General features: G+C 29.5%; 1 protein-coding gene across 1 annotated transcript; it reads left to right on the top strand.

Annotated features, from left to right (window-relative positions):
* The first annotated feature begins 475 nt into the window (after positions 1–475).
* On the top strand, positions 476–3190 carry LOC108330581 (auxin transporter-like protein 3). Its single transcript, XM_017565071.2, has 8 exons — positions 476–844; positions 941–1126; positions 1215–1327; positions 1416–1599; positions 1722–1819; positions 2030–2237; positions 2372–2629; positions 2750–3190. Exons 1-8 carry the CDS (start codon positions 689–691, stop codon positions 2942–2944), a joined length of 1398 nt encoding a protein of 465 aa, XP_017420560.2. The 5' UTR covers positions 476–688; the 3' UTR covers positions 2945–3190.
* The last annotated feature ends 13615 nt before the right edge of the window (positions 3191–16805 follow it).

Genomic DNA, 16805 nt, shown 5'->3' with positions numbered 1-16805 from the left:
TTTGAATAGAGAGAATTTTGATCTATGTAAGATACTAGGAAGACATTACTCTTGCAATGGCCCAAGTCTGCATAACATTTATAAAATCTAGCATAGCTCATGACTAACGAAAAAAGTGAAAATGAAAAGGAGAGATGGGGTTATGTTATGATGATAGAATTTTCCTTTAGTAAAGCCAGTTGGAACACGTGTGGTACTAATCATGATTAGCACTAAGCCCCTCCAGAGAGCAATGATTCATTCCATCTTCAACACTCACAGTAGAAACTTTTCCAATCTCCTTCTGCATCTTTTTATTGCTTTTATCTCTACACTCATAATCAATGAATGTGCATGGGCTAATGATCTCTGAGATTTGAGAAAAGAATAGAGCAATGGTGGGCCACCCGCTCGTGCACTGCAGCTAGCCATGGCCCATCAGAGCCTACAAAACTGATGATGAAGTTGAACCTTCATAAAGGCAATTGGTGAGAGAGAATTATTAAGGGAAAAGGCTGATTACATGTGAACTAAGCAAGGTCCCCACAAGTTCATTCATATTCAGTACCTTGCTGACAAAAAAGTTTATATAAGGAAAGGGAAGCTACACAAGAATGTGAAAGGGTGAATTAGAACAAGCTCTTCTCTCCTATATATCTTTCCTCACTTAGTCTGTTGTCTTCCCCACAACACTTGAAGGGAGATAACAATGGCTTCTGAGAAGGTTGAGACTGTTGTTGCAGGGAATTACCTAGAAATGGAGAGGGAAGAGGAAGGTTCTAAGTCTACAACTGGAAAACTATCTAGGCTCTTTTGGCATGGTGGCTCTGTCTATGATGCATGGTTTAGCTGTGCTTCTAATCAGGCACTTGCTCTCAAAATCACCACTTGTGTTTTTCCTATATTGAAGCAAAACATTGCAAGGGTCTCATAATTTTCATGTTTGTTGGATTTCATTTAGGTTGCACAAGTACTACTGACACTACCATATTCCTTTTCACAACTGGGGATGGTATCTGGAATCATATTTCAGCTTTTCTATGGACTGATGGGAAGCTGGACTGCTTACCTTATCAGTGTCCTTTATGTTGAGTACCGAACCAGAAAAGAGAGAGAAAAAGTTGATTTCAGAAACCACGTTATCCAGGTAATTATAGTCTCTCTTCCTTTTAATGAATCGATTTAGTGCTTTACCTTAGATTCTTCTAATCTTGGATTCTTTTGACCGTTTCCAGTGGTTTGAAGTGCTCGATGGACTTCTGGGGAAACACTGGAGAAATCTTGGTCTTTTTTTTAACTGTACTTTCCTTCTGTTTGGATCAGTAATTCAACTAATTGCTTGTGCAAGGTAGGAATAGATCACGGTATTGAATATATGATCTTCATGTGTATGTACATTATCAACTAAAAAATTACATATACATAAAATTTTTCAGCAACATATACTACATAAATGATAATCTGGACAAGAGAACTTGGACTTACATCTTTGGCGCATGCTGTGCAACAACTGTGTTCATCCCTTCTTTCCACAATTACAGAATCTGGTCATTCTTAGGGCTCATGATGACCACTTATACTGCATGGTATATGACCATAGCTTCCCTTACCAACGGCCAGGTAAAGGACTCTATTTATAAGCCTCATCACCATCATAAAACAAATTATATAACGAATGCATGTCATGTATTATTGTTGTCAATCTTCTGTGTTTTTCGATTAATATTATATTGTTTCTGAAGGTTGAGGGCGTGACACACTCTGGGCCAACCAAATTGGTTCTTTACTTCACTGGGGCTACCAACATTCTCTATACATTCGGTGGACATGCTGTTACAGTGTGAGGACTCGAAAACTATGCAAATTGTTTTAGTTATAATTTAAGGGTTTCTTCCAGTAAAGAGTAGCTTGATGTGTGAGAATTAACCTTGTCCTTGCTTTTAACTTGTATTGGGATTTAAAAATAATTATATTGTCAGAAAAAAATTGTATAACTTGATGGGATATGTGTATATGAATCTGACAAACATGTACTGATTCTATATTGTAGGGAAATTATGCATGCAATGTGGAAGCCACAGAAGTTTAAGATGATATATCTGATCGCAACCCTATATGTGCTGACCCTAACTTTGCCATCAGCAGCTGCAGTTTACTGGGCATTTGGGGATCAGCTTCTTACCCATTCTAATGCCCTCTCATTGCTCCCAAAGACAGGCTTCAGAGACACTGCTGTCATCCTCATGCTCATTCATCAGGTTATACTTAGATAATATCCTTACTATTAAGCATTTATTATTTAGATTAAAAAGTAACTTATATGTTGTACAAGCTTTTGTCGTCTTATTTGAGTAAGTTTTGCAGAGTAATTATGGTTGATTTACTCTTGCAGTTCATAACTTTTGGATTTGCTTGCACTCCTTTATACTTTGTGTGGGAGAAATTCATTGGGGTGCATGAGACCAAGAGTTTGTTCAAAAGGGCGTTGGCTAGACTTCCTGTAGTGATTCCAATATGGTTCCTGGCAATCATATTCCCTTTCTTTGGTCCCATTAACTCAACTGTTGGATCTCTTCTTGTCAGCTTCACTGTTTACATTATTCCTGCCTTGGCTCACATGATGACCTTTGCTTCGGCACCAGCTAGGGAGGTTAGACATTCACTTACTCAGCTTAAAGTCCACCTCTTAATAAGTGTTTTTTATATGTATACATGTCATGCTAGTTATACATAAAGTAATGATTTTTTGTTTGATTTTGGCTGTTAACAGAATGCTGTGGAGAGACCACCATCAAGGTTAGGAGGTTGGGTAGGATCGTACTCGATGAACGTGTTTGTGGTGGTGTGGGTTTTGGTGGTAGGATTTGGGTTGGGAGGATGGGCAAGCATGATTAACTTCATACACCAAATTGACACGTTTGGGCTATTTGCAAAGTGCTATCAGTGTCCCCCTCACAAGGCCTAATAAGTAAAAGTAGCTCTTCTAGTTTCTTGTGATACTTTGAGATCATACATGCGTGTAAAGAGATTGGCTTTTAATTTGTACCTTTTTCTTTTATTCCAATTATTCTCCTTTATTTTATTTTTTTATTGTAAGAAGCCAAGTCTTTTGATTGTGTCAGCTAAAGGTGCGATGGCACATCACGGCCACCCCCTATACGAACTTACAGATAGAATTTCGTGTGCTGATTAATCATTTCTTGTTCTGCAACTACCTTCCCATATGCTATACACTTCATCTGTGTCCCTATCTCTCTCTCCCCTACGTAGCTACAATAAACTAAAACAAGTAAATCACTCCAAACCAACTTTTCCTGTTTTTGTTTCAAAGGAAAAGACTGATGGGAAAATGTGAAATTTACTTTTTCATTTTATCACTATACAACAGTATATAGGTGAAGTTTAAACCTGTTAGGTTCATTTTATACATAAAAACTTACCTGTCTTTAATATTTCACAAGCATTTCTTTTCCATTAATGAAAAAGTACAGCTACTTTGAGGTTTTGTTAAGGATCCATAAGGACAAGACGTAAATGGAAATTGCATGCAAGATGAGGTGATTACGGTGTGAATGTATCATCTCATCTCATCCTATAATCTCGGAATAGCTTTTGTGAAACCCTTTGCTTGCAAAATGGAAAAGGTGCTTTCTCTTGGACTTTTGATTGGGTAGCTAGCTAGTGTCGTGAAAGGTGAAACGTGAGAAAAATATTAGGCAGCTCTAAAATGCAAAATCTTGCAAATAGTACATGATGGACCACAAACTATTCCATCATACCTATCATTATGCATCAACAGTATTATTAGGGCACCTATCACTTAAACTCAAATTGGCTTTTGCCTAATTTGATTTATGTTCTTTGTGTGCTATGCCAAATGACAAACATAATGACCAAAGAGCAGTTTCTAACTTTACCAACTAGTTATTGTCTTCTTCTTTTCAGCCCTTTACAGGGTATATACATTGATTGCGTGAACTCATCACATTTTCTTCACAGGGATATATTTCATATGGATAACTACAAATTAAAGAAAATACACTCAATAAAAATTTACACTCAATAAAAATTGAGTAAAGTTTTCACACATATTTTGTTGTCATTATCTATCTATACACACATAAAAAATAATACAAATAATAGCGTCGATCGTACTTTCATTTATGTTATTGGCCTATATATTGAGGTAAAAACTATTAATATGTTATCATTTCACATAATAAATTGATCATGCTTATTGAATTATGTCTTCTCTTGTCTTTCTATCTCTTCTACCTATTATTTCTTTATTTTTTTTATTTATTTCTTAGCATTATATGCAAGTCAAAATATTAAATTTTTCAAAAGCATTATCTAAAAAAAATTAATTATGTATTAGTTATAATTAATTAATAATAACTATAATAATAAAATTATTAAGTGTTGAATGAAAAATTATAACTTAAAATAGTCATGAGATTTGACCTTTTGTAACCTACTATACAAAATAATTGATACCGCCTAGAACAAATTTCATCTCAACAATTATCCGTGAATGTCTTGAATATATAATTAATAGTTAAAATGTAATTCTTTATAGTTAAGAGTGACTTAACATATATGCAATGGTGCAATAGTCAATATTGATAATATTTTTTAATAATACAATCTATTGTAATAATATATTATTATTATAATTATTATACTACTATTATAATTTTTTTTAAATATATTAATTATGATAATTATAACAAATTAAAATAATATTGTTGATATTAATTTTATAGTTATGATTAATATTTTATTATAAATTATTTTAATAAATATTAAGTGAGATGATAAGTATTTTGATAATAATAAAATTATTATTATTTTATAATAGTAATAATGATTATATTATTTTATTTATTATACTATTATTATAATAAAACAAAGGTAATATAAAGAATTACGACTTCCATAATATTTTAGCATATTATCCAAACATAATTAATTATAATTTTTAATAATAATAATAATTTTATTATTATAAAAAATTATATTATTATATTAATTTAATTTTTATTAGTGTTATTAATTTATTGTAGCTAACATATAATTAATTTTTTAAAATAATGTATTTTGAAAAGTTTTAATATTTTCACTTACACATAACATATATATCGGATAAAATTAAATTTATCCATACTTATACAAAATGCTTTATTGAGAAGGTAAGATTCCAAAATCAAGGAAATAAACTAAAAATCTTAAACAATGAATAACGCACAATCCTTTATAATGTTTATAATAAGAAAGTATTAATGGAAAATTATAAAAGGGTGGGTCGTGGTTTGATTAATATAAAGAAACTCACAGTGAAGCCTAATTTGTTCATATTGTAATATTTTTCTATGTCAGATTTTACATATTAGATTGTTGAGTTACCTCTCGTTGTGACAGTTGATTGATTTGGTTCCCGACATCTTGAATTTTCAAATTTTATTTTAAACTACATCTTTAAGTTGATCAATATTAAATAAAATACTATAAAGTAATTCAATTGACTGATTTATATAATTTATTAGTAAAATTGAAAATTTTGAGAACCTGGGTTAAAAAACAATAGAAAGATTTAATTGAAATGATAATAAAAAATATAATAATATTTTGAAACATGTTTATTATTTAAAATTTCTCAATAATCATAAGAATAAGAATAACGTTATATGTGTAATCAAGTCAAAGGTTTATATGAAGCAACCGAAACGAACAAAATGGGCCTAGTTATAAAGGCAATGGGCCCAACTCGTTGTGGGCCTACCATATCGTCCTTGGTTTTGTGCATAAAGTCATCTATGATGATGAAGAGTGAATGGGCACAACGTGAATAAAAGTAGATAGCAACCTCATCCACATGCACTGCTATATTTTCCTTTCAAATCCGAGTCTTCAATGAAGATTAGGCTTGTTCAGTAGGATTTTTCTAGGTTCCAAAGGCTTCTTCTGAAACTATTTAACAAATTTATAATTCCTAAAAATTTCGAAGTTTTTTTTTTTAAGTTTATAGGAGAAAGTGTATTCTTAGGAAGAGATTAAAAAAAGTTGAAAATTTTGTAAATATCCCTTTTCTAAAAGTGCAATAAAAGAGAAGTATAAAAAGATGATAGCTTAAACTAGGCATATAGTGATATGAAGGTCTAATCCAATAAAAGCTAGAATAAGTGTCATTTGTAGTAATCTGAGAAGAAGTGAAAGCACATGGGTAGAGATGTAATAGGTAGTTTATAGGCTTAAGACTATGAGGAATGAGAGAAGCAGAAAATTTTGTCGCATAATAGAAAAGAAATGAAATGAAGGTAGTTTGAGAAGAAGGAGGATGAATGGTGGGGATAAGCACAAGTTCACATTTTCTCACAATCAACTTTCCAACTGAAGGACTGTCACGTAGTTCTCACAGAATGTTTTAATTATTTTTGCTGTGGCCTCAGCGAAACGGATCATTGAATGTGGTGATTCTAGAATTGGTGTTTGCTTTTGACCACACATCTAATCAAACTGATGTCTAAATGGCTGGTCCCTATTCCTTAAGTGCCAACAATAAAAGCCACTTCAAAAAAGAAAAAGATGCATGATGAAAATAAATAATATTTATTTTCCTAGAAGGTAATAATAAAAGAAATATTTACTATTAACTGGTTGAACTAAAGGTTACTGAAGTCTGAGTGAGTTGATTAGAAGATTGGTTTGGCAACGATAAACACAAGCATCCAAAGAGTAGTGGTTAGAGGTTTGCAAGTGTTTTGGAGTTGTTGGGATGCAAAGAGGGATCAAAATGTTGATGAAAGCCAAGCATATCAAATAGCACTTCGGGACAACCCACACATGCGTGGGTTCCAATTATCACCTTGTCACCCAGACACAATTTTATGATGCGATATCAGATATACACGCGTTACCTTTATACTATGGGTAAAATTAAAACCTTTCACATTATCAAACACACTTTCACTTTTATCCAAGTCATTTTAGTAAAACATTATCTAACTCCGAAATCAGTTACTTTTTCATATCAAGATACAACACTAATAGTAAGACATGTTTATGAGATGTTTTTTTTTTTTTTTTTATAAATTAATTCATGTTTCACTCGATAAAATGTGTGTCTTGTTGTGTATGAGATGCCTCAAACTTTTTAGTAGAAGAATGGAAGTGAGGATTAATATAATGCATTTGCAAATGGGCGTGAGATTAATTAGTGTGGTAAAGTCAATAATTGTTTTTTGGATATGATAATAAGTGGGAATCACGCTTAAAATTGACTAAAGCGAAGCGGCAAGAAGAATTAGATGGGACTTGTATTGGTTTGTAATAATATGAAGTTTTGTATGTTGCTGATTGTAGAGTATGATTATAATGATTTGGCAACTACTCACACGTCGCAATTCTTCATAATGTGGACACTGGCAAAATGATCTTCAAAAGCTTCCAATTCAGTATACAATCAAACAGGATTGGCCCTACTTTTCTATCTCTCAGTTTTCAAGGGAAGAGAAACTTAGTGATAGATATTCGTAGAGTGATGGGTCAATGGTCAAAATTAATGCCGATTGCCATGTGGTGTGGTGTCCGTATTGGTCAAAAGTTATATCTATTTTATTTATTATTGCTCCCACGGGACTGTGAAGTTTGGTCATTGTGTAAGTAATATAATTTGATGCCCCCTCCATCTTTTAAAGCCATCAAAGGTTTTTGTGTATTGATATTTCGTCTATTAGGAAGCACTTTTCCCACCATCATAATAATGCAAATGATAGTGGAAAAGATTCGTGGAGAATATGATATGTTTTTGTTCCTATTTATACGTCTAAAATACAATCCTTATGGACATATATATGATAATAATTTTAGATGATTTATTATACTGAAAGATTGTTTGGTTAACTACAGACCGAACAATCAATTTTCATTGAGACATAAATAAATTATCATTAAAATTGGATCATCTGAGAGTAGGATTAGTCAACTTTTATTGAGACGTACAAATAAACTATCATCAAAATCGGACGGTTAGAGAGTTGGATCAATCAATCAATGGTTAAGACAATTAATTTTTAATATTGAACAACTTAGAGATAAAATGTGTGATTACTAACAACCGTAATTAAGTTGTTGTTAATAAAAAACCAACTTCAAATTTTATAAATATAGGTTTAAGATAAGAAGGTAAATGATATAAGTTTATTGTATTATTAATATCTAAACTGTTGAGCTGATATTGACATCGAAATATCTTTTACAAGTAATCTCCGAACTGTTTGGAGTAATGATTACGAAACGACTTAGTTAAAGACAGTTTTGAATCCATAACTTACAAAACGATAAACCATTAATCTAAAAAGCCCAACAACATTTACATTGGTACTTTTATTTAGCTACAAGTACATTTAACTTAAAAATAGAGTAATGATGAATACACGTCCTATATATATTTTTTAATATATGTCCATAGAAGAGATATAGACACAGAAAAAAGTAAAAGAAAAAAAAAGTTATATATATATATATATATATATATATATATATATATATTTATATATAAAGATGAGTCACACAAACAACTTCTAAAGATTTGGTTTAAGTAGACCCACCTTAAATTTAGAGAAAAAAAAGATATTTTGAAAATAAAGCTATATAATAAGCAAGCCTGATTTTAGCCTTCCTAATTTATTGAAATGAAGACCAAAAAATTAAATGTTGCCACAAAAAAAAATCAAACATATATTTACATGACTTACAAATTTAACTTTTAATCAAATTGAATTATAGCATTAAAAAATGGATGAATTTCCCATTTCTATAACCTTTCTTCTCCTTTTCAAATCACATTGACAAATAACTTAACATGGATGAAGTGTTTTTATATTCTTGTCCACAATGCTTGCATCATGTGCGTTTTCACCACCTTTTTGACCAATTCCATCAAATCATCTCAAACTTTAGATTTATCCTTTATCCAAATTTCTGCTAGATGGGACACAATTCTTTATTTAATTTATCATTAATAGTTTCTGATTCTGTCCTATAAATATAATTCACCATTTTAATTAGTCTAAAAGCTAGGGCACTAAAAAGCATCCAAAAAATTAATCATAACTAATCATCACAAGTATTCACTATATTTCTACATATGAATTCATCCATAAAATATTATTTAGAGGAAAACAATTTGACAAACTGGTGTGTAATGTAGTTTAATTGAGAGAATGTAAAATTATACAGAGTTCAAACACATGGTTAGAACTACTTAGAAATATTTTAATTTGCAAAATGCCTTATGTAAAGGAGAACATTTTTATGCGAGGTGTTAATTATTAACATATTTTAAAATTTTAAAGTTTAAGAAGGGTTGAAAATAAGGGGATGATGCTTTGTATAAAATTAAAGAAAGTGTTAAATGTGTGAAGACTTCAATGGAAAGTTAAGAAAATTTTAAAAATGTGTTGAAGAAGCGCACTTGAATGACACAAGTAGTTCTTTTTTTGAGGTTGGATAAGATAATTAGATAGAATGTAATATAGTTTTTGCCCGTTAAGTAATATAGTTTATATTCGTTCCATTATATATGGTTTACAATCTAGTTGAATAGTCTACTCGTAAGTTTATTACGAAGTGATACAAAATAGTTTAAATGATGTCAATTCTCAAATTGAAACTTATTTGAGTAAATCATATCATGTTGGTTATGATAGGGTGTATGCAGTGTTTGATTCAATTTTTTGTTAAAAATACATGAGTCAAACATAAAATTTATAAGCGGTTCGGTTTGAATATAGAAAAATTCGAATCAAAACAAACCAAGGTTTTATTTGAATCATACTACTTGTAGTTTCATCATATAATTTTTCATTAGTCCATTTTTCAATTTTATCTTTTTTGACATGATGATTTAATATTATATGTGATGAATAATTTCATTCTTTACGCTATTATAATTAAACATTTATTGTCTATGCTGTGTAACACTACACTTTTTTTTTTCTTTTTCTAAAATCTATAGTTAACATAAATTTCATAACTTAAAATAAAACTTTATTTTTATTTTATTGAAAATTTCAATAAAAAAAGAATATTATTTTCCAAACAAACTTTATTGAAAAATAATAAGATAAGACTAAAAGATTCTTCCAAACGTCTTTTAATATTGATCATTTTTTCTAGTGTCGTGCATTTTTCTCAACACATGCACTATCATATGTACCTTATAAAATATGATCATCGCAAGTGAGCACCACAACTACCAAAACAAATAAGAAAGCTAACATAAACAATAGTTGTCATAACCATAAGTTTCACCGTGTTATAAGTTCGAAAATACTTTTCAATAAAAATCATAAACTCAAATAACATAACATACAAACACATATGTTGTCTCGTGCTCAATGATCTCAGTGTAGAGATTCTCAACTACAACTCATGCATATAGCTTACTAGCCATTCATTCACCATAAGAGCTAGAACTCCTTACTACTTCCAAAGTCTTATAGACAAAGTTCAATTCCCATTGCTATCTTGGAAAGGCTTACGGAAAATTTCACCAAGTGTATACCACAACGTAGAGTTACCAAGAACCCAAGACAAAATGTCACCTCTTGTTAAGAGACTTAAACAAAGTTTTTCAAAAAGAATTTAAACAATCTTCCCTATCAATAATCTTCCTTGTCCATGGAGAGTTTCTCACACAACATCAATACACCACCAAAACTCATTATATATTCACAATTCACGAATAAGATACACAAAACAAATTTAAACAAGTTTAAACATGTTGAAACAATTTAAACAGGTAAAACAGTTAGCTCCCACTACATCAATATTCAACCGTTGAAACTAAAACCTTTTAACATTCACTTTAAACTAAGGAGTCATTTTCTAAAGAACATAAAATTTATTCTTAACATATTAGTTCTTATAAAAACTATACAAAATGGTTAGTCAAACAAAATAAAAATAATACAAGAAAACAAAGATAAATAAAATAATTAAAAGATCAAATAACAAAATAATGATAAATGATAGAAAGAAATAAAAGTGAAAAAAGCTAAAAATAATAATAAAGAAAACAGGTTAATTCCTACTTTTTTTTCAAAATAAGATTCATCATTGGTTTTATAAATATTATTGTTATCGATTTCTTAACTAAGATTTCAAATTAAGTAATGTAACTTCTCAATTAATTTGTTGGTGTCTTCAATTTTAACTTGTTAATTAATTATTACTATGTATAATGATGTCTATTATTTTACCTCTTATATAAAGTAAGAAGCTAATTAACCAAAGTAATATCTTGATTAATTCTAATAAAATTTTTCACCTTTAATCAAAGTAACTCATTCAATCATAAAGTTTCAAAATTTAATGAAGTAATTTCTTAATTAAAATTAAAAATCCTTGGACTCGTATGATTGTTATGTTATGTAGATTTAACATTGTGCTAACTTCTACAATGTAAAAATAATTTCTTTTATTTGATTAAGAAATAAAGACAAAGATAAAAATAAATCACAACAATAATCGAAAGACTAAATAAATATATATGAAATACCTAAAAAATACTAGAACGGATGTTTTATAATGTTATAGGAAAACTTTTCGAAAAGGAGATAGTTTAACAGCGTTGACAAGGACTAAAAGATTTATATAAGTTGTTAAACGCTTAACTTGAAGGTTCTATTTAAACTACAAGTTCTCAAACAAATATTTTTCAATCATCCAAACAAATTTTTACAGCATTTTGATAAAGCTAGCTCTTGATAAAAATAGTGTTTAGTGACAAGAGCTTTTATAACGGTTAAGATAGTACGCAACTGCAAGGTTTGAAAGAAAAACATTTAGCAAGATTAAAGTAATAAACACATAGTTATTTTTATACTAGTTCACTCCATCAAGCTACGTCCAATTCTCCTCTAAGACCTCTTAGAGGGTTCCACTATAATCTTCAACAAGATTACAACTGAGTATTCTCACAACTCCTAGTATCACCTAGTCAATCCAAGTAACCCCATTACTTTGACTAGAACCAAGTTTCACCCACTCTTGATTGTGCAGTATTCTCACCACTCTTGGTATCCCTAGATACTCCTAGTTTAGTTTCACTCACTCCTGGTTTCCACTAGACAAACTCGTCCAACACTATAATCTTCAACAAGATTACAACTAAGTATTCTCACCACTCCTAGTATCACCTAGTAAATCCAAGTAATCCTCGTTACTCTAACTAGAATCAAATTTCACCCACTCTTGTTTTGTGCAGTATTCTTCACCACTCCTGGTATTCCTAGACACTCCCGATATTTTCTCAATATACTGTCTAGTTGAGTTTTACTCACTCTTGGTTTCCACTAGACAAACTCGTCTAGCTACCATTTAACCCCACCAAGTTAAGCGTTAAGTGTTTGAATTCTCTTCAGAATTTGCCATCAAACAAATCACTTACAAGTCCTTCAACGATTACTTTCGCATAGATGATATGTATACAATACAATTCAATCTAACAGAATCTTAGTGTTTTCTCTCTTATTAAAACAATAAATCTTAGAGCGTTTTTCTTTTTCTTTGGAGCTTTGTTTTTCTTCTCAGATATTTATTTTTTTCGTTTTTGTGTGCTTATTCTCTTGATTTTTTCTTCGACATTCTTCAATATGTAGGCTTCAAGAAAATGTTCATTAGATAATACTTTGCTTTGATCTTTGGACCTTCTTATCCTTGTCGTAGGTATCAACCGTTGGTTAAAGTCAACTTGTCAGAGCAAACATACTTTTTCAGTTCTTTATCAAAAGTAGCTCGTATGAACTTTCTAACATGACTTTTGATAGAGAGAACATTCCGTGAATGTCTTCTTTGTCTCTAATTTCCACTTCTGATTTGTATGTGATGGAGCAGGTGGATATTTGACATAGGTAATATGCACAAAATAGAGTAGATATACATGTACGCATATATGTCATTATTCTTATTACTTTTGTTGTTTTGAGACATTGTGTATTTAATGGCATTTAATGCACGTTCATAACAACTATAAGGTCAAATTTTCAAATTTTCATTACTCAAGCAACATTTGATTGTTTAAGCATTCTAGAGAAGATACCTAGCAATTCATGAGAGCTTGTTTACTAAAAAAGTCATTTTATAAATCACGTTTACTAAAAACATAATTTTATAAAGGCTTAAATGCTTACTTCGTCCTCATGTTAAGAGGTGAATTTATATTTAGTACCCGGTTTTAAAAATGAAGACATTGGGTCCCTATGTTATGAAAAGTATATGAATAAGGTCCACAAAGAAAGAACAAGTTCAACAAATTATCAAAGAAAAAGCTGAACAAGAGAGAGAAAAAGATAGACAGCAGAAGAGAGAGGAGAAAAAGTACAGCCACATCAGCGTAGACTTAACGTCGTTGTTGTCAACTTAACGGACAGGACCTTATTCATATACTTTTCATAACATAGGGACCCAATGTCTTCATTTTTAAAACCGGATACTAAACAGAAATTCACCTCTTAACACAAGGATGAAGTAAGCATTTAAGCCTTTTATAAATCATAGTGAGAGCTTGTTTAGCTTTGTTTAACAAATTATAGCATGAATGCGTTTAACAAAACTATCATTCAACATGTTGACACATTTAGTAGTGTGTCTGCTCATGTACTAGCGCGTTTACTAAAACTTTTCTCAAAGTATTTAGATTTCACAAAGTTTTTTCATGAATCGCTTATCTTTTAACTATATTGTTTTTCCAAAGATAACACTTTGACATATGCTCATTTCGTTTATTGTTGTTTGTTAAACTTCAAAACATATGAGACCGTTTAGACAGTTTAGTCTTATAGACGATCTTGTTTTAACAATATATTCCATCTAACCACAAAATCTAGTTAAAAAATTATAGTAAAATCAATCTTAAAGGTTTCACACTTCATGAATGGTAAAAATAATATAAAAGATAGAAGAAAATAAAGAGAAAGATGCAAAAGAAGAGAGAGGTCGAAATTAGGTCCCATAAAGGATTTCCAAGATTTCCTAATATGTTTCCCTGAGTCTCTTCATATAAAAATTTGTCTAAGCTTTGTTTCAGGCTTTTCTATTATTGTAATATTACTTTCTGATAATGTAATATTCTTCAATTATTTTCTAAATAAATCCAATATCTTCAAGATATATTTGGTTGTTATGGAGATTTAAAAATATTCAAGAAATTTTTCCAGATTTCAAAAGATTTGACAATTATTATCTTTTGATATTTTTTATATAATTAAATAAGATAATTTTTTTAAAATATAAAACAAAAAATATGTAAAGATATATTTGTCCCAAATTATCTTTTATCATAAATATTTTTGTATTATCAAAGCCATTTTTGTTAAAAAAAAAGGAAAAATCACAAGGTCCAATTTTTGTTATCCATTTTATTTTCCTGGCTCAGCCAAACTTCTTCACTTTTTCATATTTTTTTGTCTTCTTCATGCAATGTTTGGCCCAACGTTTTGTGGTTTCAATTATTTGTTATTCTTTTATTTATCCTCAAGGTGTCATAAAGTTTTAATCAATTTGTTTCTACACTTTCATGAGCTCAACTCAGTTGCAACTACACATCAAAATATTCAAAGAATATTTATGCAACTAAAAAACTATTTTCAAAATGTTTTTGTATTTCATGCTCAATAAATAAAATTATAATAAATTATAATTAAAACAATCTTTTAAAGCAAAAAATCCAATTACAAACCTAAGATTAAAAGCTAAATGATAAATATGCACTCATCACATTTCCTCACTTATCCTTTTGCACTATTGTACAAAATTTTGTAATTTCAAAATTTATTCCAAATCAATTTTCATATCAACATTAAACCAAAGGAAAAGAACTTCACTAGAAACTAATAAATTTTCTAAATCAAGTTGTCTTGAAACATGTGAAAGCACATGAAATCATCTTTTGAATTTACTATATGAAATCAAGTATGAAAGAGGTCACTCATGTTAAAATGTATATTCTCTCACAATTGTTCTCTTAAGTGTTTAGGATTATGTTTTCACTCAAAATACTCAAGCAAGTAAACACTATTATAACATAACAAATTCTAATATTCACATGGAAAACATGTATTCAAAGATAACAAAGACTTTTCAAAGATTTTGGAAAAGCAAATATATTATTTTCTTTGTGCTCTTTTCGAGGAAGCAATTATTTTCCTTTTCTACATTTTGTTTGTCACTTTTCTTTTTCTTCTTTTTCTCCTTTTTTTTTCTTTTTTCACTTTTTTTTTCATGACTCTATCATTGCTCGTTTCTTCCTTTTGTCATTTTTATTGCTTTGGGTGAGATATTCACCCCACATTTTATGCATCAGTCATTCCTAACATAATCTATTAGCTTCTTCTTTCTTTCTAAGGTAGAAGGGAGAACATGGTCTTTTCGTTTTAAGGTTTTGCAGTGAGCTTAAAAACAAGAAAATGAGGTTTAAGACAAGGGAATGTCAATGAATTAATATCAAGGTAAACTTATTTGGCCAAGTAGCTAAAAATAAGAAATGTCACAATCGTATCAAATCATCCATATCTACCTAAGTTGCAAAACAAATAATCAAGTTACATATCAGAGTATAAACAAATCATGAGCAGGTTACTCAAGAAAAAATAAGAATGATACATGAAGATCCATCCATCACAGTTATGCTTAAAACTCACAATGCTAAAAAAATTTCGCAAAAGATTCAACCAAGTAATTATCAAATTAACTCAATTAATAATTTATAACTATGAATCAATTAACCAACTTCTAATCCATTCAACAATCCATTCAACATAAAAGATTACTTCTATTTCAAAATTATGAAAACTCAATTTTTTGAATCAATTTCTAAAATCTAATGTCAATATATTTTATTGAAAACAAAAAAATATTTTGGATAAATTTCTTATAAGTCATTGTTTAAAAGTTTCACCAAATAGGAGAAAAACACATGTAGTCACGGTAGATAAACTTAAAAATCTTGTCTCTCCTTACCAAAGTTTTCCTTAGTTAATAATTCACAATTTCCTCAACAAAAATAATAATTTTTTTAAATAAATATAGAAACAAAAATTAAAAAACAGGAAACAAAAACATATATCCTATCTACAAAAACAAAATCACAATTCTAACTATAATGTACATATATTTATAACTTTCTTTTTTGTTTATCAACATATGTATTTATAGGTTATGACATAAATAATAAGTAACCTCTATTATCTATCTATGATAACAAAGCCTTGCAATATTACACAGAATTTAAAACATAAACATAAAATATTGGTTTTCTCATACTGATTAATTCATGTAATATTTTATTTTGCTTTAATATTTTTTCTCAGCTAATAATGTAACATTGTACAATTATAACAAATCGTCCTTCCTCATTCATATCTTAAACATATTATGTTAATATCTCATATCTTAAAATGTTAATCTTCTAGTTTGGTTTGATTCAATGAGTTGATTTCGAAGTGAGAACTTATAAATCAAAATAAATTGCTTGAGATAGTAAACAGAATTATCATTCAATTTTTTTTATCAACAATCCTAAGAAATGACAGATTCCCTCCAATTTTTCAGGTTAATTGATCATGATTTTCTCAACTTTTAATTTATGATATTTTTAAGATTCCAATTACAACGGTGATTTCAAAATCTTCATTTAGTAGTATAGAATCTGTTTTCTCCTTTTTAACCTACAAACTTTTATTTGTATTTGTAATTCGTTGTAGAGTTATGATCAAGCTATATCTTATCATATGATAAATTAATGTTGATTTAAAAAAAAAAAT

Source organism: Vigna angularis, chromosome 4 (genome assembly GCF_016808095.1).
Source record: "Vigna angularis cultivar LongXiaoDou No.4 chromosome 4, ASM1680809v1, whole genome shotgun sequence".
Classification (NCBI taxonomy): Eukaryota; Viridiplantae; Streptophyta; class Magnoliopsida; order Fabales; family Fabaceae; genus Vigna; species Vigna angularis.
The sequence above is the reverse complement of the archived record's forward strand: the minus strand, read 5'-3'. Positions and strand labels throughout refer to the sequence as shown.

Coding starts and splice junctions, on each gene's coding strand:
- LOC108330581 (XM_017565071.2), top strand. CDS start 689: ATGGCTTCTGAGAAGGTTGAGACTGTTGTTGCAGGGAATTACCTAGAA. Junction 845..940: donor TTAGCTGTGCTTCTAATCAG/GCACTTGCTCTC, acceptor GATTTCATTTAG/GTTGCACAAGTACTACTGAC. Junction 1,820..2,029: donor GGTGGACATGCTGTTACAGT/GTGAGGACTCGA, acceptor TCTATATTGTAG/GGAAATTATGCATGCAATGT.